We start from the raw sequence: 24823 nt of genomic DNA on the forward strand, positions 1-24823 counted from the left end.
AAAAACAAAACTGAACAAACTTTTTTAGCAGCTGGTTCACAACAGAAAAAAGTCAGAGATAAAAAAATTCCAGACTTTGTTTTGCTTGGAGGAGAAAACAAACCCTTGGTGGTCTGAGCACACCTGAGCACAGGTGTGTGATCTGACTCTGCTGGCTGGTTAGGGGGGAAAAGGCGGGACCTACCACGGCTGTGCACGCCTCCGTCGTCATGGCTACGAAGCATTTCTCTATGGAGGGGCGAGGCCTGTGAGAGGAGGGAGGGGTCGAGACAGGAAGGAGGGGGCGAGCAGGGCAGCGAGGGTGGGGCTACAGTGGTCAGAGGTGGGGGTGGTGGTGCAGTGGAGGAAGGTGGGGCACCAGGGTGAACCAAGAACAGCAAGGCAGAGTTCATTCCACGAAAAAGACACCCCGCAAACACCAATATGACCAGGAGAGTCCGGAAACATTGGTCGGAAGAGAATTAAAAAGAAGGAGATCAACGGGAAGCAGGCGTCGAGACAAGAGACGCACATGCAGGCAGGTCGGGTCACACGTGTTCATGATTTCAACGTTAAAAGTCATGCAGCAGGTCAGTGAGACGAGGAATGAAAAAGAGAGATACATGTAAAGGGGGGGGGGGGCGACATGTAACACAAAACAGCACAAAACAAAATAAAGATTAGTGGCATTTCACAATACACATCACCTCAACATGCTGTTAGCATAATGTTAGCTTCATTAGCCGTTAGCAACAATTCGCACACTGCTAACAATCAGCAAACAGGCTGGATGGTCGCTAAAAAATAGAAAACAGCATGGAGCTGCTCAGAAACACAGCAGACAGGCAGTGACCATGAAGCTGCATTTAACACAACTGCTGGTAGGAATCAACGCTCATCCACTAGTCCTGATCCAGGACCATCGCACTACACATAGAGGCCTGGAAGCATTTCACAAAACTGTGACATTTATAATGAGAAGAATGGTAAAATATGAGCTACGGACGTGCTGCATAACAACAAACTACGTCAGGCAGGTGTAAAGTAACAAAAAACTCTGATTACTTTATGGTGAACAAAAATGAAGTATAACTAGGTTTGAGGTCATTTAAGAATAGTATCACAGTACTACAGCACTGTGCAAAAGTCAGAGGCTCTTGACATGTTTGGATTCTTCCCCATCCCCCGTACAAACAGGGAGACGTGTCATCGGTTCCAAATTCAGCAGTCAGCAACAGCCACAGTCATAAAGATGTTCAGAGACGGCCCAACGAGTCCTGGAACAGACGACGTGGACCCTGCAGAGCCCTGATCTCAAGACCTGATCTCAACCTAACCTGACCTGACCTAACCCAACCCAACCTGACCGAATCCACAGAAACGCTGCACATTCCACCTGTATAGAGGAGAACAGGTGCTGTTATAAAGACACAGGCTGTTCACAGCACGATCTGATCTATTTCAGGTTTATTCTATTCTGCTACTCTCTAAAATTAATAATGTACAATAACATTTTAGTCATTTGGCAGATGCTTTTATCCAAAATGACTTACAAGTGAGGTTCAAGGCAAAATATCCAACCCTATCCTACACCTATAACTATTAATGCTGTTGCTGTCTTTGCTTTTAGTGCCTGAAACTTCTACACAGTATCGTGTGTGAGATGCTGATTTATTTTTGCCATCTGCTTCTTTTCTTAGAAACAAATCTGTAAAAACAGACAGACTCATATCAAGAGTGGTTTTCATATTGCTTCCTCATGCTCGCTGTAGTCGTTTCATAGCTTCCAGGTAGAATACGTAACTTCTTATTCACTGTAAACCATGTTTTCTGATTCTTTACAACTGCCTGTGTTTCAACACTGTTTGTAGTTTAGATTTTTTTATTCCGTTAGTAGAGTTTAATTTCCAGCAGAGTCAGCACCGTCAGAGGCTCCAACTTCACCAGAGCTGCATTAGTATTAACTCATCATACTATAAAATATCAAAACAAGAACACCACATCAGCACAGTTTAAACCTGTCCAGATCTGGTAGTCCAGGTCTCCCAGCCCCACTCTCTTAGCCCAGAGCCAACTCACCTGAACGTGGCTTCAGTCCAAACGGCGGGCTGGAGAAGGACGGAGGTCCACAGGCTGGAGATCTGTCGTCTCGCTGCGGTGGCAGAAATAGAAACAGCTCAGTTAAGTCGTCAGTTTCATTAACAAACACGAAAAGAACAATTCAGTGAACAGACTCTGGATGTTCTCTGCCTGTGCTTCATGACAAACGAGTCCACAGAGAGATCAATCACACAGAAACACATACGCTCCTGTGATGAATCTTAACACCAAAGTCCAAACTGGCTCAAAGACAAGAACACTCAGCTTGGCCGTCTTTAACCATCATTCACCTTATGTAACCAACAAAGACAGAGACACAGAGACTCTGCACTCAGAGACTCCAGACGCCTGCAGCTCAACACAACAGAAGCCGCACACGTTTTTGTAAAGACTGTGTGATCAAAGTCAGTTTATAAAGGTCCTGCATGGAAACCAGTGAATCCCATCTTCTATGTGTCCGCGAGGAAAAGTAAACTCATCAATAACCTCCAACACCAGTTTGTGGTGTACTGTAAAATATTTAATGATTGAGTTTTTATTTCTACTCATTAGTGCAGCATGAGGTGATGACTGAAGCAGCATTGTGCCGGATGTTCAACACAAGACACCTTAAAATACATAACTGAGAGTTTCGGTTTTGACACAGAGACCCAAACTGACTGACATCACATATCAGCCACTTACACAACCACTCTTTACATGCAAGACGGGAAACTGTCGATTCACCAGCCACAAGTTTATTAACATCAGCTCCATCCAAAACAAATCTCAAGAAACTCTGAATGACTGGTGAAAGATTTGGACGATAAAGAACACGTTCCCACTCGGTTCACATGTGCAACCGGCTGCTGCCAGGTGAAATGTGACATGTGGACACTTTGTGTGATCGATTCGACAACTCACAGCAAACAGACACACAATTAATAAGGGCGCAAGTTGACACGACTGAAGACAGCTCAGGTCATTCACTCCGAGGGACGGAACAGAGCCTTGTTCAGTGTTTACCTTGATTGACATATGCCATTCATATTCCCGGCATGCAAGCTGGGCCTCAAACCTGGCCTTCTCTAGAATCATCTGTCTCTTCTTCTGGAACTCATAGCCACCTTCCTCCTTGTGCTGCTACAGAACGCATCAAACGTTTACTTAAATACCTTCTATCGCTTACATACTTAAAGAATAGGGGGTCAGGTGCCCGTCTGAACACTGAAACAGGATTTCTCAGCAGTTTGAGTAAGACAAATGAAAAGGATCTCAATGTTCCCAAATTTCCTGTTATTGTTAAAACTGCAGAGACGACATCCTATGAATCAAAACGTTATGACTTTAGGATTTTTAAGATTCATTTGACTAACTCAGACTGCTGAAGGCACCAAATACACTGCCCGTCCAAAAAACAGGTCACCACCTGGATTTAACTAAGCTAACAGGTAAGAGCCTCCCCTGGATAATTAGTGCATGGATGATTATTGTTCAGCTGGTAACAAGTTATTGAACTCTAACTGACGCAGTGAGTAGCTTCTCATTTCTTAAACAACCATGTCTGAAGACATCCTGTGGTCGAGGAAAATATGTTAATCTGTTTCGGAAGAGTCAAAGAAAGAAAACATCTAAGGAGATTGATGAAACTAGTAAAACTGGGTTAAGAACTGTCCAATGGAAGAAGGTCATTCCAGATTTACCCTGTTCCAGAGTTATGGAGTATCAGGTTAAGAAGAGAGGTGGTGAAGTGATGCACCCATCATGTCTAGTGCCTACTGTACAAGCCAGTGGGGGCAGTGCTATGATCTGGGGCTGCTGCAGTTGGTCAAGTCTAAGTCCAGCAACGTTATGAGTACAAAGAATGAGGTCAGCTGACTACCTGAATATACTGAATGACCAGGTTATTCCATTACTGGATTATTTCTTTATTTTTATTTCAATATGACAATGTCAGGATTAGTGGTTCAGGGAGCAGGACACATCATTTTCACATGTGGATTGTTCCACCACAGAGTCCAGACCTTAACCCCATTGAGAATCTTTGGGATGTGCTGGAGAAGACTTTGTGCATCAAAACGAAATCTCTGTGAAAAATGAATGCAAATCTGGACGAGAATAAATGTTGTGACGCAGAAGCTTTTTGAAACGATCTTACACTGAATGTTTGCTGTAATCAAAACTTAAGGTGGTCCAATGAAATGTTAGAGGGTGTGACTTTTTTTGATGGGCAGTGACAGCTTCAGAACCTCGTCTAGTCTGAACATGATGAATAATTACAACAAGAAAAACCCGTTTCAATGCTCATGTGGGCAACTATGGTTTTAAAACACAGTTCAAATTGTCAACTTATCCTATACTTTACTTTAATACCTCCACAAACAAAGACACAGCATATTTTATATTTTAAACACTATGATGCTAGATTAAAACCACTGTCAGGAGAGTCATATTCCAAATGTAATTCGATTTCACTAATATTCAGAATATGTGCCATTTAAAGCTTAAGGTACAATCTGTTTTCATGCAACTACAACAAACTCCAAAACTGTGAAATTCAACTTATTTAGACTATATGTGTTGTGTAATTAGACACGTAGACTACACCTGCATCTCATCAATAACAGGCTGTTTACTCTATTTTTGCCAACGTTTGGTGTTTCCTACGACCATTAAAGGGTCTCAAGGGAATTTTTTATTTATTATTTTTCTTTAAGTAGCTGATATAGAACCTAACTAACTCACACTAGGTCCACATATAGACATCACCTCATTACAAACTGATGTCTATTATTATCACATATGCTGATGACGCCCTACTATTTTGTGCTGTGTGGATTCAGATAACCTGAAGTTCTGCATACTGTACCTTTGGTGTGGTGGCACTGTCATCACTGTCCTGCCCACTGAGGAGAACAAGAGATAAACATAAGGACAGATACAATCAAATTTGCACAGACAATTATAACTAGCACCTGTCACGTTAATATAAAGGACATAGTCCTGTTTACTGTGACTGAGAGAAGAGTGTCGTGAAGAACCACAGTCTTAACTCAGTTAATAAAGAACAGACACATGCACACAGACACCGTCTTACTTGAGCGACTCGTCCACCGTCACCATCTCCACCGGGTAGAGCTGGACTCCAGACAGATCGTCCTGCTCCACGTTCACTCTGACACACAGAGAAACTACATCAATAATCTGACAGTTTGGTTTTGATCCTGTTTGTGTGCTGAGCAGCAGACTATCAGAGAAACATATGAACAGATTTGAATTGAATTGATGGTCAAGTTTGGTTCTGAGATAAAACTGATGATTACTTTTCGGGGTGGATTCTGTAACTTAGAGTAGAAAAACTCTCTGCTAATTATATTAAAGAGGAAACCAGGATCCAAGTGGTATTCTTCTTTGTCTATGTCTCTTCTCACCTGCTGGGGTCCTGCAGCAGCTCCACAGCCTCCTTTAGCTGGTTGATCATGTCGATGTGAAGCTCTGTCCCCCCCCTGACCTTTGACCTGCTACCAGAAAGACACACATGATGAGTAATGTAAATATCCAATGACAGAGTCACGATGTAGGAACATTTGTGTTAAACAGACACCTGCTGTCTGAACGCTGGATAGAACTCACTGACTCCAGATTAAAACTGAACAAAGTGACAGATGAACTTACGTCTGCTGTGTCGGCCAGTGAGAGTCTTCTTCTATCCTGAGGGGCTCATCAAAATCTGCTGCTGTCCGACCCTGCACACACACACACACACACACACACACACACATCAGCACCAGCTGCAGCTGTCACATGGTCCTCAGACTTGTGCAGCCATTGGCCAAATGTCAGAGACATTACCAATGTCCCCCTGTCCCCAAACAATAAGGACTCTGTGACAGATTCTTTGTCTCCTTAACCTGTTCCCTTCATCCACAGGTGTCTCTTTGTTCCTCACAGACACATTTGTTCACCTCAGCCTGTCAGGATCTTTACATTTCAGTTTCAATTACATTTAAGTGTTTTTTTAAAGGTCTGTCTGTTATTTCTAATAGTTAGTTGCATTGTATTGATTTGAGCTGTGTGAACCAACAGCATCACTACAACACTTTCACCTTAACAAGGCTCCTAATACCTTTGTCAGCTGAAGATAAACATGTTTTGGGGCATTTGTTGAAACGACTGGTGCTGTTGTTTCAGTACTCGGCTTTAATAAATCACCAGGCTCCTCAGCTCTTTGTGTCGTCCACTTGTTGTCTCTTTAGTCCTTATTTGGTCTCAGTCGAGTCCCCACAGCCTCAGAGTGACGTAACATCTAAAACAGGAGCGTCTCTGTAACGGCTTCACTTTCATGACAACTCCACCGACAAAAACTTTAAACTCCAAAAGTACATTAACCTCACGCTAACGTAAAGTGACAGTTCAGGCTGAAGGCTCCATTAAAACAAACCACAGACGCTGGAGCCTGAAGTGACAGGCAGTCAAATCTAAAGCTGGAATAAAATCGTGCAACTTGACTTCACTGTGTGTGGCATTATTCATGAAGTGCACCATTTACTGAATCTTTTATTATAAACTGACAGAAACGGGGGAAAACATAAAGCCTTGCCTTGATGTAGTTGACGAAGCGAGTACTAAGACCAGAGTCTCTGTAGGTGAACTGGTCCTTTAGGGCTTCCGTAGGACTCTCCTCGATCAGACGGACTGAGTCGGAGTTTGGATCCGCTGAGATGGAGGAAAAAATGAAATATGAATGTGATTGGAAACATTTCAGGAGCAGCTGATGTTCAGCAGACACATTTGTCATTTATTCAGAGCTGAATCCACATCTTTGTGATTGATTTTCCTTTCTTGGCCTTTCCTGCTTAAAATGTCAGTGTAGCCTCAGCTCATAGCACAGCTCTTCATAACCTGTATTTTGGTCCGTTTTGTCAAATAACAAGCTTCTCTGCAGCACGCCGTGTTGCTAATGACTGCTAGTTAACACATTAAAAACGGAAACAGAAAATGTGTAAATGAAAATAACTAGAGTGTGAATTCAGCTGCAATAAAACACAGTGAGGCTGATGTAAGAGAGCACAATGGGCCAGAATAATGATGTCTTCATCCTCCCTCCTTCACTCTCTCTCTCTCCCTAAATTCAACGATTAATAAAAAGCATTAAAACTACGTGTAAGTTAGATGTGATCATACAACATTTTTGTATAATCACAGATAAGAGACACGAGACAGTCCAACAAAAACAGACCTCTGCCTTCATCCAATGGACCAATAGATGTGGATCTGTAAGCTAACTTCAAATCTGGCACAAACATCCACACAGACTCATCAATGAAGTGATTCTGGACAGACACGTATGTAAACTACAACTTTCCTGGTTGGCAGCAAACAACCACAATGTGGTATTTCAGACACAGTGTCACAGTGCAGAGAGAAATGGGAAACAGTATGACATGCAATGAAGACCCCGGGCTTTGAGTTAAACTACAGACTCTTTGATTTGAGCAGTCGCAGGTTTTCTTATATTAACAAAAACAAACTAAACAATTATAAAATGGGAAAAAATCCCTTTGGAAATCTGTGTAGAAACCAGGAGATGCAGTTTCTACAGGACTCTGCTCCACCACCTGTCACTTATATGTCTCATCTCTTGTTTTCATATTTCAACATTAAACCTGCTCATTTTTAAAATGTGTTTATATTTCGATGATAAATCCTGCGAGTGAGGAATAAACGTACTGCAGTCTCAGCTCAGCTAATGTGACCTTCAATCAGCTCTGACCTGATTGAGGCTGATTGAAGTCTATTTTAACTGTGAGTCTGGGGAGCTGCTGCTGTTCTCTAATAGAGTTCAACAGCCCAGATACTCAGACACGCTGCAGACGACGTTTGTGGGAGAAGCAGAGCTACAGCAGAGCTCCTTCCACACCTTCAGCCCTTGGTGTTAATTCAGTCTCATGTCTGAATAAGCACTTGCTCACTTTCACATCAGTTTCATCACAGAAGTCTTTTCAACACAACATGAGATGCTGTTAGAATAACATAAAGACTGCAGCAGCAATAAATTGCAATTAAGCTCAATCAAGAGGGTTCTCCTCAGATCAAATCACAGTTGGTGGAAACAGCCTGTTTCAGATAGTTGTCATGTGTGACCCAGCCTCCAAGTAAAAATGAGATTCCTGAATGTTCACGTGTTTCAAAATAAAAAAATGATAACACAGACACATCTTACAGACAAACTGGATCTACATCCATCCTGACAGCGGCCAGTCCTCAACGGTAACAGAGCACAGAGACCTTTACTGTCCACATGTGTGAATCCAGTGTGTGTGTACCTGTCAGGGAGCTGATGTGTTCACTGGAGTCATCTTTACTGAGTCCCTGCTCCTCTGTGATGTGGCTCATTGGTACGTTCAGACTCAGACTGTCTTCATCCGACGGCTGCAACAAACAACGACACACTGAAATGATTCAGTCAACTCAAAACCTAGAAAACACTCTCTGGTTCCAGCTTCTACCGTGTGAAGATTTGTTAATTTTTGCCTGTTTTTTTCACTATAAAATAATATTTATCTATTTTCAACTGTTGGTTAAACAAAACAGGACATAAAATTAAAATAGTCCCAGTGTCATCAGTGACCTTAAAAACCAGTCTCCAGTCTAAATAATCTATGTTTCAACTTTTGATTAAATAAAAAAACCTATTATTTTCATACCAAAATGCAGGATTTGAATTTCACACTGATTTAATTTGCCCTTTGACCTTTGCTGATCACCACTGCATCACTTTTGAACTATCTGACAAATGACAACAGCTGCACACACAAATTTACAGAGCATAATGCTGAACAATAATATAATTCACATCATTAGCTTTTGCAATAAATTACTCAAACAGAAACAGTACAGAGGTCCATAGAGGGATTAACACATTTAAAGAACAAGTCAGGTAATCTACAGTGTGTTCTAAATTAAACCAGCTTTAGAGCGAAAAAACGCAGCTGATGTCTGGAAAACTAAATCCTCATGTGTCAAATATCAGTTGGTAAAAACTGGTTAAACTAACACAGATGAAATCGATGGATATAATCAACTAAACATGATGGAGACACTCACAGAGACGGTGACATGGTCACACACAGCTCAACAGTAAAACACACACCAGTACCTCAGTAGCAGACAGTCGCTTGTCTCCGTTGTCGCTGCCGACTCCTGAGTCGCTGTCCTGCTTCTTCTGCTGCTCCATGTCCTCCACACTGCAAACACACAACACGGGTCACACACCTGATGTGCACACACACAGAGGTAGATCTGTGTGTGTGTGTGTGTGTGTGTGTGTGTGGGCAGCAACTGAAGAGCAAGTGAGCCTCAGAAAAATGAAAGAGATGAGTCTGATCAGTCTGACTCTCTCCCTCCTCCTCTCAGGCTGCTTCAGTTCTGATTTTTACAGGTCCATCAGGTTGGTTAGTGGAGCTGATGACTCCTTTACTGTGTCACGTGTTTGTGCTCGACTATCTTCTTATCTTTACACCTTTTCTCCCTTTTACAAGTAGCAAGCTGAGGTTTTTGGTTGATATGACTGAGCTGACGAGACCTCTGACAGACCTCTGACAGTATGAAGACCCCTGAGTTTGTAGTATTTGACTGAACTGCTTGACAGGAACAGTGTCTCTAAAATAAATATCTACGAGTTTGAAGATGACCTGTCTGACACAGTCAGTGCTCTCACAGTACAGACACAGACATCTTGACTGCACACAGAGTTCGTCTGAACCCTCGCTGACTTGGGACACGCTACGTAAAGACACAAACATTTGAGCAGTGTGAATGCAGCCCTGCAGCACTCTCTAAGCTACTGTAGTCATTTCTAGACTACGACTGTTAAGATCCTGAACAATACTGTACATCCTCTACCAGTCACAGAACTCTTTCATGGTAAACTACTTTAAGGTTCATCAGTCAGGCCCCTCTGTGACCTCTGACCCCTGCCTTTAAGGTAGCTCCACGCCAAACAATACGCAGCGTTCTGAAGCAAATATGATGAAAACCTTACTTTATTTCCAGCCTCACTGTTTCTCTCATGTCTGATTTTTCTTTTAAGGTCTTGGTTTTAATGGAGTTTTAAAAATAGCAGCAATCTGTTCTCAGCTTCCTCTGGAGCGAGAGGAGCGGGAGACAGAACATCTACATCTAACACACCGGTATTTATTTTATCTTTATGTTCAGTAAAACATCACATCGAAACAGAGGCTGCAGAAATGAAGTGAGGTGAAGTGAAGTAGAGAAAAGTCTGAGGAAAATAAGACAAGGAAAGATAAAGAGCAGAGTGTGTGTGTGTGTGTGTGTGTGTGTGTGAGAACCATTTTTCCTGGTCACATGTTGGAAGTGTGACGTTACAGAGTTCAACATCTTCAGAGACTCAGCTCAGCTTCAGCTGAATGATGCAGCAGTAAGTAACATATTACTAATTACTGGTTTCTACTTTCCTTCATTTGTATTTCTTTGTCTCCTCTGACATTTTAAAATTGGTGTTTTCTTTCTGTGCTGTTTTATTCATCCCCCTTCATCTTTTCTATCTTAATTTACCTGCTAATTATTATTATTATTATTATTATTATTATTATTATTACTATTTTCTTTATCCATCATTAGAGCAGGTCTGTCCACGCTGACCTATCTCAATAACTACTGGATCGATTATCATCAAATTTCGTCAAAATATTCACATAAATATTCACAAACCTCCTGATGGTAGTGATGCGTCCTCTTGCGCCACCACCAGGTTCACGTTAGTGATTTTCAGTGTGACCCAACAACTCTCACTTTAATAAACCGTCCTCTAGCTCCAGTGCTGTTACTTTGGTTCAGAGGATCCTAAACTTGTTTTGCACTGAGGATGAGTCAGATCTTTTTTATCAGCTTCTGCTTTCTGTTTGGCACAAACCTTCACTTTCTTCAGCCACTTTCTCCCGTTCTCTTCCTCTCATTCACTTCTTTCCTTTCCTTCCACGTCCCTTCAGCCTCACTTCTTTAAATGTTAAATCGTTTTAACTTCTCATTTCAGTGTTATGTTGTTGTTGACTCTTATTTCTTTGTTCTACTCTTTCTGAATTCCTTTCATCCTTCAACACGTTTCTACAATTGGTTCATTGTTCCTACATCTTTCCCTGCAGCTCCTTTCCTCCTTCTCTTACTCCTTTCCCTCCATTCCTTCATCCATCAGTCATGAACCGGAGTTTGGCCTAACCTTTCATTGAACTGTCGGTGTGACCCAGCAGGGAGCCGGATCAGTTTCAGCTGACTAATAGAGGATTTGGCTCCAAGCTTAGACAGACGTCTCCGACCAGCACAGACAGTTTCCACATAGCGTGATGTTGTTAGTCACTTCATAATCGGTCTCTGACTCCTTCACTTTTTATGTCCCTGTCATCTTATGAAACAACCACATATTTTCTGATGACTCGACCAGGAAACCATCAGTATCTCAGAAAGGTCTCTATCAGAAAGTGAACTGTAAGCTCAGTAAATCCTTATTGGTTTTAAACTACAGGCTGATCGCTCTCACATCTGCATCATTTTACTGTGCAGCTGACGGTCTGGAAAACTAACGGTGCTCGTTGTTTCATTTGCCAGAAAGCTCAAATAAACGATGAGTCCGTTTGTTTTGCCAGAACTGTCCTGACTTCACAGAGGACATTTTGTCAGCACTAATGAAGTGTCATCAGGTGATATTTAAGTGGCCACAGGACTGACCTGCCGGTGGTGGGCCGTGATAGGCTGAGTCGCTCCATGACAGGCAGGTAGAGAGAGTCGGGCATCTTCTCACTGCGACACGCCTCGATGCTCAGATACTTGAATATGTGAACTTTACCCTTTATACAGATCTGAAAGAGAGAAGACAAATCTAGAATCAGGTGAAAGACTGAATCGTGTTTTTTTACCATCTCAACATGTCGAGGTCTCCGAGGGTCTTATCCTGAACCACAGCCTCACTACACCTGCCTCTGTGTTTATTACAGAACCAATCAACAAAGCTTCTGTGAGTCCTAAAATCTACTTAACGGATCTCAGGAAACTGCTGTTCAGTGACTGTTTTAATTAAAGGAGCAATAACTTCCAGTTCACCTGCATTAATAGCATGAGGCTTTAAAGACTCAGATGCTTTCTGAATGGAAGTCAGCTGGAGCAGAAACCAGTTGTCTGTGGCTTCAGACTTACGATGACTGCTGACTCACCAAACTCAGGTGCTCTGTCTTTTGTCCTTCATCCCCTGAGATGATGCAGGTGGGTACACAGCTCTAAACCTGCTACTGTACCTGATGAATGCTGAATAACTAACATTAAGATAACTAAGACTACAAGATTGTTATTTAGCCCAAGATATCACCACAGCATCCAATCATCAGTCTGCTGCACACAGACTATTCCGTGTGTGTACCTGTGCAGGTGGACTCTGCAGTGGGTTGTTTTCTAACTGGAGCGACTGCAGCTGTTTCATCTTCCTGTAACACACCGGGATGGTCGACACCTTGTTACAGGAGAAGTCAAATTTCACCAGAGGAAGGTCGGCCAGGTCTGCAGGAAGAAGTTCGACAGCTTGAGTTACTTATCATGAAGTTTTTAGATGAGAATCACACAACATTTTTTATTTTTTACATAAACATTTATCTTGTTTGCTGCCTTAATGATGTTAACAGTGAACTTATATCATTTTATATGTTATAACCACACATAAATCAGAAGTTCACAAATAAGACCTCAGTAAATCTGTAGCTGTAAATGTTAGCGTCCAGTTTCTAAATGCATTTTGGTCCGGTTGTCCTGCAGCCAGTCCACTGGAGATGTCTCACTGATGAACTAATAAGATGAAAAGATCTGCTGGAGGAGGATTCACTAAGATCTGGCAACCCACAGTGAATAATTTATTAACATTAATAGGCCCATTCATTACAGCCTGTAGTCATTTTTTATTTGTGCCTTATCACATGAACTAAGTAAGAGTTAAAAACCAGCTGCTGAATTTAGTATCTACAGAGTAAAATCCACGCACACAAATATTCACGTCTGAAACCACCGACATGTTTCCCATCACACAGAACAATGCAGCTGTTGTTATTTTCAGAGGAGGTTTGTAATTGTTAGCAGCCGAGCGCCTACGGTTTGTGTTCATGTGAACTTTGTTCCTCATTAGAAATAAAATACCTGGAGTCAAAAGTCCTTTATTACTGTAATCACTAAACTGCAATTAAATAATATTATTAATTATCAAGTGAGATAAATGTAAGTGTGGAAGGTGAAAAGCAGGTTTAAGTGGGGCATCATGATTTATATTGATGTGAAAACAGTGGAAATGGAAAAAAAAACCCTGCTGCGTCCCTGATCATAAAGTAATAACAGCCGTGGAAGAGGCTGTTTTATACTTATTCTCACAATTTTCAGGACAAAAAAAAAAAAAAAAAAAAAAAAACATAACAAAAGGCACAAGACGACTAAGGAACATTCCAATAAATTAATATTAAATATGAGGTATTAGCCAACAGTCAGTTAGCTTTGATTAGAACAAAGACTTGAAATGGGACCAAAAAATTAATTTAAAAACCCTGTTTCTGACAGAAATCAACCTACCAGCAGCTAAATCTGACACATTCTAAGTATTTTAAAAGCTGTTCTCCTCTTTCTGAACACGTCTGTAACCAGCAGGGCGTGATCGTCTGATTCTGCTAAGATGGACAGAACAAACCATTCAGAGAATCGTGCCCTGCAGATCACTACAGATCATTACAGACTCTTCTTGACAGCGTCTCATCATTAAAACCACTCGTAGGCAGTAATAATGTCGTCTGAGCAGCTATGACAGAGGACGGCGACTGCAGAGAACATTCCTGGATAAAAATAAATCCTACATAAATGATCTAAAACTCCTGCTGAGAGGCCACTGAGAACAAACAATTAAATAAATAGAAACAGTACTACACGTGTTGGCTACATGTAAAGAAAGAGTTATGATGAAAACAGATGACAAGTCATGAGATCATCAATAATCCCTCTCTTTGTTTGGTCCAGGCCTCCCGAGCTGCCAGCGCAGCCACAAGTAGAACTCTATTAGTATTAATATTACTATTAGTAATAACTTTGATTTAAAACCTCAAATCCCCAAACTCAGCACTGAACGTCAACGAGGGGCTTTTAGATGATGTAGCCGGCCTCATCAGCTACGAATGGCATTTACAACGGAGGTTACGTTTATGAATTAGCTATGAGTCAACACTGTGTCACCAGCACAGATTTATATCTGTCACTGTGAGTGAGCAGGTGTATTTTTTATGGTCGGGGAAGAGAACTACTCTCCAGCACCAGGAAAGAATTTACAGATGTCTGTTTAGATTCACTGCTGCTCAGTAAAGTTAGCATCTTCAGGGTACACAGAAACATCAGTATACTAACCAAACTACCTATTTATACTTCAAATATTACTACAAGGATGTACCACAAACATTTTACCCATTCCAGACATGCAGCTCTGTGGTAGGTGGGGCACTACTGTGGTCCAGACTGAAACATTTCTACCACTACTGGGCGGTTTCCCATTGAAGTCTGTACAGACATTCACGGTCCCCAGAGGATTAAACCTGCTGACTTGGTTGATGCTCTGACTCGTCCAGCTGGTCAAAGATTTCCCTTCACCGGTGATCATCCGTATTTAAGTAAATCCAAGACTCCAAGTCAACCAAAACATTCTGCACTGAGCAGTGAAGCCAGTGAAGAAGTGCTGCTGCATTTCTTTTATTTAGTTGTTATTGGGTGTTCTTGTTGAACTCCAAGCATCTTGCTGGCATGGTGATGTTTCTGGCTTCGAGGACATTTTTCCCCTTCAGCTTTGCAGATAGGATCTTCACAGCTCAGACTCCTGCCACCCCCAGCTTGGCTGACCTTTAAAAACCACAACAGCAGTCATGGTGGTCTTATCTCAGGGGTTCTGAAGTGCAGAAATGCAGTCTGCACATGTTCAACAAATATTAAATCAAAAACAACATCCCTCCTTTTTCAGGGCTGCCGTCCAGTCTGTCTGATCCAGCCCTCCCCTGCCGCTGTGGCATCGAGCTGCTGAGCCAGATCGAAGCTCATCAATCACCCCCGGAGATGTTGTGTAGTCATGGAGAACTGATGTTGGGTTAGAAGAATACAGCAATAACTCCAAACATACTGGACGAGTTGAGGCACAGGGCTGGAATCATGAGCTCCATGTGCTCCACACCGAGTATCAAAGACTCATCAGCGTGTTGGAAGAAGAACAACAGTTTTTAGGTTCCTGCCTCTTTTACAGGCTTCTGGGAACCAGTTCTGTGAGAGAAAAGGGTCCAAAGACCTCCTGCTCTAATCCAGAGCTACAGCCAAAGGTGGTTCGACCAGTTATTATATCTGATATTTTATGTTTGACAGCACACAACCAGCAGATTAATCTGTGATCACAGAGATCGTTAGTCGTTAGTTGCAGCTGTATTCGAAAACAACAGTTAAGTCTCTTTAAGCCGGATCCTGAACAGACCTCTCACAAACTGAGACCAGAATCGGAAACACAGCCCACATTTTACAGCTGCTCTGATCAGAACTGGCTGCTCTTCCTCCTCCTCTGCAGCCTCAGCCCATCAGCAGTCACACTGGGTGTTGTCTCTCCAGATGAGCTGCAGAGGTTCGTGGTTCTCACTTGTTTCTGTGTCACTGACTTATTTCAGACCTTTGGGAACTGGAGGTCACTTTTCGGCCACACCGAGGGTTAAGTATATTTTTAGGGCCTTGTACGGGTGTGGCGGTGCATACAGAGACTCTGTGGTCTCACATGAGGCTCCCTAACAGGGATTGTTCTTTTTCTGTTTAACTAAAATCCTGAGAATCCTCAAACACGAGTTTACAACTGACTTCCAATGTTGAACCTTCCTCAACGAACATTAGAGAAGTTTGGGTCAAATCAAAACAATATTGAAAAGTAAATGTTTGATCTAAAGCCTGCAAAAATAAATAAAATGGCCGATGACACCATGGGCTGTTTCACACATGAACAAACTCACCTTCTGGCAGGACGCAGAGAAGGTTTCGACGCACGTTTAGCTCTCGTAGAGCTTTGAGTCTGCCGATGTGACGAGGAAGAGCCGTGATCTCGTTGCAGCTGATGTCCTGTCCACAACATGTTATTACATTAGAGCAGGTATGACACAGGTACACAACAGTAGATCTCCACCTGTTAATTTATTTATCATCTTTCACATTACAGAAGTGACACCAGTGACTTTATATTTATGATATCTATACTTTTATTTACTTTATTTAATTAATGTTGATTCAATCTGTATGTCACTAGTTAGATTTTTACTGACCACATTTTGCAAATTATGATAAAAAATGTAAAACTGCAGCAGCTGAATCAAATCAAATCAAATCAAATCAAATCAAATCAAATCAACTGCTGTTTTTATTCCAGGTCGAGACTCAGTAGTAAAACTGAACTTTGCCCTTAGCTTTGATATTTACTTTATCTTCGAAGTCATTTTCTCTTGTGAGATTTGCTCACTTTACTGCTGAGAAGTGTCTCTACTTGTAGTGGAGTATTTTTCTAGGCGAGTGTTCAGTAAATGATTTATTTGAGCTGATACTGATATATTAAAATATGCCTGGACCAGTTCTGACACTGTCACTGACAGACACAGTCGACTCTCACCAGCTCCATGAGGCCGTGCAGCTGCCCGATGGTTTCCGGCAGGCTCACCAACTTGTTGTTGCTGGCGTTGAGGACTCTCAGAGGTAAACTACACAGACAGGCCGGCAGAGAGCCCAGCTGGTTACGACTACAACACACAAATCAACCTCGTTAATGTGGAGAAATTAAGATCATGTGACTTTATTTACAGAGCAAAAAAAAAAAATCACTCAATTTAAGAATTGAGTGTCAGTTTTCACAATGTTACAATGTTGTGTGTGTGTGTATACACATCATATAGTACACTAGTACATGATGATTACATGATGATAACCTGCAGAATATTTTCTTAAATAATCGTTTCACATCAAACACATCATCAAACGTTTGTCTGATGAGTTTTCAGAAGTAACGAGGTTTACTATCAAACAAGACAATAAGACGAAGCATGAGCAGCGTGTTAGCAGCTAGTTAGCAGAGCAGAAGCTCTGTCTGTATCTGCACAGTATAGAGATGGAGACTGATGCACAACCTCTGCAGAGACAAGTAGGAAAGTATGGAAGAGAAAAACATGGCTCCAACAAGACATGTGCATGAAGTCAAAGGAAAATGTGAGCTACTACCTGGTGGAAACAAGGATACTGAGTGTTTTTAATTTTGTGGCTGACACCACACCACGTCAAATCAACTACTGTGTATCTGTACGTGAGGTGAAGGCAGTCAGTACTAAAGCTGCACATAAGCACAAATATGATTTTGGCCTTTACAGTGAGCATTTCCACTATCATTTATTAGTCAGATGTCTCATTTTTCATGTTGTAGCAGCAGCAGTTGTGTCTTTAATGAGCCAACACTGCTTTGTCCTGCTCACTTACTGTGCAGCATGTTATAGTCTTTATTGGACTGGATACTGACTCAGTGTTTGACTCTGATCCCATTAGACTTGATTCACTTCCTCTTTATCTTCACTTATGCCTGATGATAAATTCATATCAGTTTACTCAGCTGTGTCCGTGTGCAGACTCGTTCCTCTTGGCTAAAAAATCACTTTAACGTCTCTTTTCGTTCATATTCTTCCTGTAAAGTACTTTGGATTTTCTGTATAAATAGATCTGACAGAGCAAACAGCGTATTTAATCTCCGACCAAGAAAACACACACATACACTAAATACACTACAGATACATTCTGTACATTCTGCTGCACAAACACACATATTTCACCACAACACTGTGAAACCCCCTCTGACTCAGCTCTGAAAATAACATTCAGGAAGCATATAAGTGAGTTCATCCAGCTGCTCTCACACACACACACACACACACACACACACACTCTGCTGCACTTTAATTCTTCAGCTGCAGTTTTTAGCTCTTTTTATGTTGGAAAAGCTTCAGAGATTCAACAAAGTCTGGAACTCTCTCTGCAAACTGTGCGTGCAGCCTCTGATGTAAGTTCAGTAATCTGACCTACACTCGGAGGTGAAGTGACTTAAACCAGAAACACTGCTTCTGTTTCTCGGTTTCAGTTAGTCGAGTCTGCTAACATGCTAACAATAGCTAACAAGCAGATAACACGAAAACAGCTGAAGAGAATGACATTAGCTTTGCAGATTGAATTAGAATGAAATTTAAATGTCAACGTGACGATGGTGATAGGTGAACAATTATCCTGCTTCATCCTCTGTAACCATGAACGTGCAGAATTTCACTGCTGTTCCTCCAGTAGTTGTTGAAGACAAATGATGTGAAGCGAGTATAATTAATTAATACGTTTTGGATACAGATTTTCTCATTTTCTCAACTGTTATAATCACACATCAGCTTGTGTTCATCATTTTAATATTTCCCAGGAGGCTATAACAGTTAGTATTCTTTAACACGTTTCACAAACTCTGACTGAAGAAGCTGCTTTAATTGATGGTTTAAGGGCCTGACACACACACCAACTGTCCTCTAGGGATGGTACTGTCAGTTAGTCACCACTTTGGACTGGAGAATTTCATGGTCACTGGAAGTTTCACCGATCTCCCACTTTTTAATCTAATGTCTATAAATTCTCACTAATCCAGTCAAATAGTTCTTTTCTACAGGCACTTCTGATCCCTGCAGGAGGGACGACGTCGACTTATCCTTTAGCATTACCATCAGGTTAACATCATGTGCAAACAGAGATGTCTGAAAACTGAAGCATAATGTAAAGTAATGTTGGATTTACTGGAACAAATACAGACAGAAACAATAACTTAAATGAAACTGACCAGACTAACACCTTAAAACAGAACTAATGAATATTTATACATATAAAACTTTAACCTAACTAAGCTGAATCAAAACGAGCAGATTGAACTTCTCTGTTTGTGACGGATGTTTAAAAATGGACTTTAAAGACACTAAAAATAACTCATTATTCCTGTGTGTCCTGTTCTCACAAGACAGACTGTGTGTGTGTGTGTGTGTGTGTGTGTGTGTGTGTGTGTTTGTGTGTGTTTCGCTTAAAGTCAACATTTTAACTGTGTTGAGTCTTTTCTGTAATGAGAATAAAGTCCTGCTGTCTGCACATACACACGTGTTCATCTAACTAGGACACTCGTATACACAGTTCATTCACTAGCACCTTCCCAAACCTCCTAACTCTATACCCATTCATGCATTTTAAATGTAGCACTAGAAGCACTAATTAAACAGATAATTTATTAAATCTCTAATTAACTCAGTGATAGGACCGTGACTGGAAAACACCATGTGTGTGTTAATTGTAAAATCAAGTGTGCACGTGAACGGTGAGTTACTCATACTAATGAGTCAGTGTGGATCTATAACTGATTCATTATCAGGTTTCTGCAGATGTGAAGAGCAGCAGAGAGGAAATGAGCTGATTGAGCTAATTTTCCTAAGAAGTTAAAGCTCAGTGTCCTTAATCTGACTTTCAACTTTGGGTCCAACTTTGACAGCAGTTTCAGCCTGGGTTTAAAAAACCTTAGAGTCCAGAGGACAGATCACTATTTCTTTTGCTGGAGATGCATCTGCAACATTTCTTAGATGTCTCCTATTGTGGCAACTCCTGAATAACAAGAGGTTATATGTAAATGGTCTTCAGAGCTTACTGCCTAACTCAAGTGCACCAGTTTGGAAAGCCCTGGTTCACAGAGAGGTTCATTATCAACAACGCAGGAGCCTCTGAAAATTCTCCCTAGTACAGGACAGACAGAGTGAGTGTACCTGAGGTTTAGGGAGGTGAGCGACTGCAGGCCGATGATGCTGTCTGGGATGGTCCTGATGCAATTATGATACAGGTTTAGTGTCTCCAAGGCAACCAGGTGGCAGACCTCTGAGGGGACGTCGGCCAGCCGGTTCTTTGACAGGTCTGAGGGAGAGAACAGAGGACAATTTGACTATTCAATGCATCACTATGTGTTCAGATCTGCATTTGCACTTATCCATTAATGGAAATAATTTTATAACAATCACTTGTCAGTAAAACAGTTGAACCCCAGAACAAACTACAGCCGCTGAAACGATTAAAGAGCTGAATCAACCCGTCTCTGAAACATTATCAGCTTCATGAAGGAGTATTTACTGTACCACTGTTGGACTGGACTGACTTCTTCAGTGCAGAGAAGCTTCTTCATAAAGTAAATGACAGTAAAACTAAAGCAGCACTTTTCTAACTGAGCAGCACAGACACAGCAGCAGAAAAACTCTTATCTAGGTACAACTGTCGTCAGTGTTTGGCAGAGGTCAGACACTCGAGGCCGATTACGTCACATCCTGCTGTATCTCTGCAACAACAACATCAGCAGCAGCCAAATAAGGCCGAGAAATGTCAGGGCCAATTATTCCACATTGTTCTGCCGAGGCTGAAGTCGGACTCTCAAAAACACACTTTGTTTTGTTAACAGACTGAGATCAGAACAAGAGTTTACTTCCTCTGATGGCAACAATCATGGAAAAGTTGTCTGTGCAATTAAAGCTTAAAAATCCTCAACATGTGATTAACGTTCAGGAACCTGAAACTTGGAGGCAAAACTCGTTGTCACGTTAATCTTCTTTACTGTTGATGATCTATCGTGCTGTTGTTCTGCATCTACCTGTAATAACCTGACACAGATTAAATTACAGAGGATCCTGGATTAGCACTAAGACTGAGTGCAGGGCGACACCCACAGGCCTCAGCAACGTCTGCACAAACCAGAACTGGAGCAAGTTCAAAGTGATTTCAGGATTGTTTGAACCAGGGGAGGAAGAGACTCTGTTACGATCTGTTACGAACTGACTGACTGGACTGACGGGGACCAAACGGGTATGAACAAAAAGATATATTTATTAACAAAAAGGGCAGGGGACACAGGGAACTAACAAACACTAACAAAGTATCAAAAGAAAACACTGTGGAAACACAGGCAAAACTCAAACCATAACTCTAACTACAACATACAAAGTACCAACAAAAAACCACGCACTAATGTGGACATGAAACCAACAAACTAAATGTACAAAGTGACAAACCAAAATCACTGCGCAAGGCAGGCAAACAGGAACAAAACATACAAAACTAACAGGACAAAGTATCAACTGAAAAACACTGCATGAACGCAGACCGAACAAATCAAACCGACAAACCAAAAACAGAACAGTGCCTCACAGACAAACCAACAAACAAACAGACCGACCAGATTGTGGAGGAGTAGTGTGCAGCATAAATGAATAAGTGTCATGAATGAGCGTGAAAGTCAACAAACCAGCACCGAACTGAGGACTGAGGGGTGCTTTTAAAACAGAGTGATGCACAGGTGACTTGAGTCTGTAATTAGTCCGGTGTGTGGAGTGGAGGGTGGAAAGTGGAGGAAGTCCATATATGGTGTGGCAGGAGGGTGAGACACAGAACCAAACATAACAGACAGGGGCAGAGGGAGGAATCGTAACAGAACCCCCCCGGCAAGGGGCGGATCCCAGACAGCCCCAAACAAACTAGGACGGGCGGGGGGAGGGAGGCCCGGAGGAGGGCCCGAAACACCAGACCGGGCGGGCGGAGGGAGGCCCGGAGGAGGGACCGGGCGCAGCAGACCAGGAGTGCCTCCGGCGGACGGCCAGGAGGCGGCAAACGGACCAGGAGTGCCTCCGGCGGACGGCCAGGAGGCGGCAAACGGACCAGGAGTGCCTCCGGCGGACGGCCGGGAGGCGGCAAACGGACCAGGAGTGCCTCCGGCGGACGGCCAGGAGGCGGCAAACGGACCAGGAGTGCCTCCGGCGGACGGCCAGGAGGCGGCAAACGGACCAGGAGTGCCTCCGCGGACGGCCAGGAGGCGGCAAACGGACCAGGAGTGCCTCCGGCGGACGGCCAGGAGGCGGCAAACCAGAAGGCGGAGCCTCGGGCGGACGGCCAGGAGGCGACGAACCAGAAGACAGAGCCTCGGGCGGACGGCGACGAACCAGAAGACAGAGCCTCGGGCGGACGGCCGGGAGGCGACGAACCAGAAGACAGAGCCTCGGGCGGACGGCCGGGAGGCGACGAACCAGAAGACAGAGCCTCGGGCGGACGGCCGGGAGGCGACGAACCAGAAGGGAGAACCCGAGACCCTTGAGCCGGCTGGAGAACCGGGGACCGGAAAGCCAGTCGGAGAGCAGGCCGAGGACACCCAGGCCGGGGGCCAGGATACGACCCATGGGGCAGGAGACCCGCAGGCGGACTGCCGGATGGCGAGCAGTGAGCCGGGGAACAGCAAGACGGCTGAGGACTCCCGGGCGGACTGCCCGGCGGCGACGAACAAGGCTGGAGAGCCCCGGGCGGACTGCCCGGCAGCGACGAACAAGGCTGGAGAGCCCCGGGCGGACTGCCCGGCAGCGACGAACAAGGCTGGAGAGCCCCGGGCGGACTGCCCGGCGGCGACGAACTTTGAGCCAGCTGGAGCTGAGGGGCCAGGACAGGAGCACAGTTCTCAGGGGCCCCCCAAGGAGACAGGAGCAGGGTGGTGGTGTCCTCATTGTCATCCCACCACATCTCCTGGGGTGACAAACAAAGTTCAAAGGTAAGAGACGGCGGCGACGGCCTCTGCGTCGACCCGTCCGAAGACTGAAGAGACGGCGGCGACGGTCTCTGCGTCGACCCGTCCGAAGACTGAAGAGACGGCGGCGACGGCGGCCTCTGCGTCGACCCGTCCGAAGACTGAAGAGACGGCGGCGACGGCGGCCTCTGCGTCGACCCGTCCGCAGACTGAAGAGACGGCGACGACGGCGACCTCTGCGTCGACCCGCCTGGGAACCTGGCGGCTGCACGGACCGGAGCAGCAGCTGACACCAGAGCAGCGGTGACTGCAGCAATCAAGGTGGCTGCAACTGCGGCGACAGCTGAAGGACCAGGAACAGAAGCCAGATCCGTGACAGGAACAGGAGCCGGATCCGTGACAGGAACAGGAGCCGGATCCGTGACAGGAACAGGAGCCGGATCCGTGACAGGAACAGGAGCCGAGACCAAAGCAGCCTGGGCTGCGGGACTGACAAAAACGGCATCGGCTGCCGGACTGACAAAAACGGCATCGGCTGCTGGACTGACAAAAACGGCATCGGCTGCTGGGGGGCTAACTAAAACAGCATGGGCTGCGGGACTAAGAGCAGCAGTAGCTGCAGAACCAACTAAAGCAGCATCGGGGGCTGCGGGACCAACAAGAGCAGCAGTAGCTGCAGAACCAACTAAAGCAGCATCGGGGGCTGCGGGACCAACAAGAGCAGCAGTAGCTGCAGAACCAACTAAAGCAGCAGGGGCTGCGGGACTAACTAAAGCAGCACTAGCTGCTGGGCTAACAAAGGCAGCTTCAGCTGCACAACCAACAAATGCAGCTTCGGCTGCAGAACCAACAAATGCAGCTTCGGCTGCAGAACCAACAAATGCAGCTTCGGCTGCAGAACCAACAAATGCAGCTTCGGCTGCAGAACCAACAAATGCAGCTTCGGCTGCAGAACCAACAAATGCAGCTTCGGCTGCAGAACCAACAAATGCAGCTTCGGCTGCAGACCTAACAAAAGCAGCTTCGGCTGCAGACCTAACAAAAGCAGCTTCGGCTGCAGACCTAACAAAAGCAGCTTCGGCTGCAGAACTAACAAAAGCAGCTTCGGCTGCAGAACTAACAAAAGCAGCTTCAGCTGCAGAACTAACAAAAGCAGCATTAGCTGCCGGACAAACAAGCGCTGGGGACCGGGGAGTACTGGAGGAGGAGGAGAGCAAACAGTGCTGGCTAGGCAGGGCAGTCAAACGAAACCCCTGCTTGAAGGAATTCAGAGCAGACATCACAGTGTCTTTAAGACACTGGAACTCTGGATACGTCATCATGTATCCCTTCTTCACAAAGGTTCCGATTGCTGCCCTGTACAGCGCCTCGAAACACTCGGGGTCCACACCCGAGTGTAGCCAACCGACCACATGCTCTGCACTGCAACATAGGTCCAAATACTCCTCCTCCAGAATATCCGCCAGGCCCCCATAGCGCACAAAACTGGGGCAAGACGGAAGGGAGAAGCAACCAGTGGTGGAACGTGGTGGTTCCATGGGTGCAATAGTGGCTGGTTTGTTCTGTTACGAACAGACTAACGGGACCAACGAGTGAGAACAAAAAGATATATTTATTAACAAAAAGGGCAGGGGACACAGGGAACTAACAAACACTAACAAAGTATCAAAAGAAAACACTGTGGAAACACAGGCAAAACTCAAACCATAACTCTAACTACAACATACAAAGTACCAACAAAAAACCACGCACTAATGTGGACATGAAACCAACAAACTAAATGTACAAAGTGACAAACCAAAATCACTGCGCAAGGCAGGCAAACAGGAACAAAACATACAAAACTAACAGGACAAAGTATCAACTGAAAAACACTGCATGAACGCAGACCGAACAAATCAAACCGACAAACCAAAAACAGAACAGTGCCTCACAGACAAACCAACAAACAAACAGACCGACCAGATTGTGGAGGAGTAGTGTGCAGCATAAATGAATAAGTGTCATGAATGAGCGTGAAAGTCAACAAACCAGCACCGAACTGAGGACTGAGGGGTGCTTTTAAAACAGAGTGATGCA

The 24823-nt window shown here is 43.9% G+C and overlaps 1 protein-coding gene across 3 annotated transcripts in view; it reads right to left on the bottom strand.

The window, feature by feature from the left end:
- Positions 1-24823, bottom strand: part of lrch1 (leucine-rich repeats and calponin homology (CH) domain containing 1) — a 61162-nt gene that overhangs the window by 15161 nt on the left and 21178 nt on the right. Inside the window, exons 2-15 of one of the 3 annotated variants that reach the window (XM_026375776.1) lie at positions 19962-20106; positions 16763-16889; positions 16116-16221; positions 12488-12624; positions 11803-11933; positions 9218-9305; positions 8385-8490; positions 6659-6774; positions 5734-5804; positions 5490-5579; positions 5156-5233; positions 4928-4964; positions 2059-2131; positions 185-307 (exon numbers count right to left, since the gene is read on the bottom strand). In XM_026375776.1, the coding sequence (XP_026231561.1) occupies positions 185-307; positions 2059-2131; positions 4928-4964; positions 5156-5233; positions 5490-5579; positions 5734-5804; positions 6659-6774; positions 8385-8490; positions 9218-9305; positions 11803-11933; positions 12488-12624; positions 16116-16221; positions 16763-16889; positions 19962-20106 (1428 nt within the window). The remainder of the gene's footprint in view (positions 1-184; positions 308-2058; positions 2132-4927; positions 4965-5155; positions 5234-5489; positions 5580-5733; positions 5805-6658; positions 6775-8384; positions 8491-9217; positions 9306-11802; positions 11934-12487; positions 12625-16115; positions 16222-16762; positions 16890-19961; positions 20107-24823) is intronic. The other 2 variants (XM_026375777.1, XM_026375778.1) reach the window with 2 other exon arrangements.

Source organism: Anabas testudineus, chromosome 21 (assembly GCF_900324465.2).
Source record: "Anabas testudineus chromosome 21, fAnaTes1.2, whole genome shotgun sequence".
Lineage (NCBI taxonomy): Eukaryota > Metazoa > Chordata > Actinopteri > Anabantiformes > Anabantidae > Anabas > Anabas testudineus.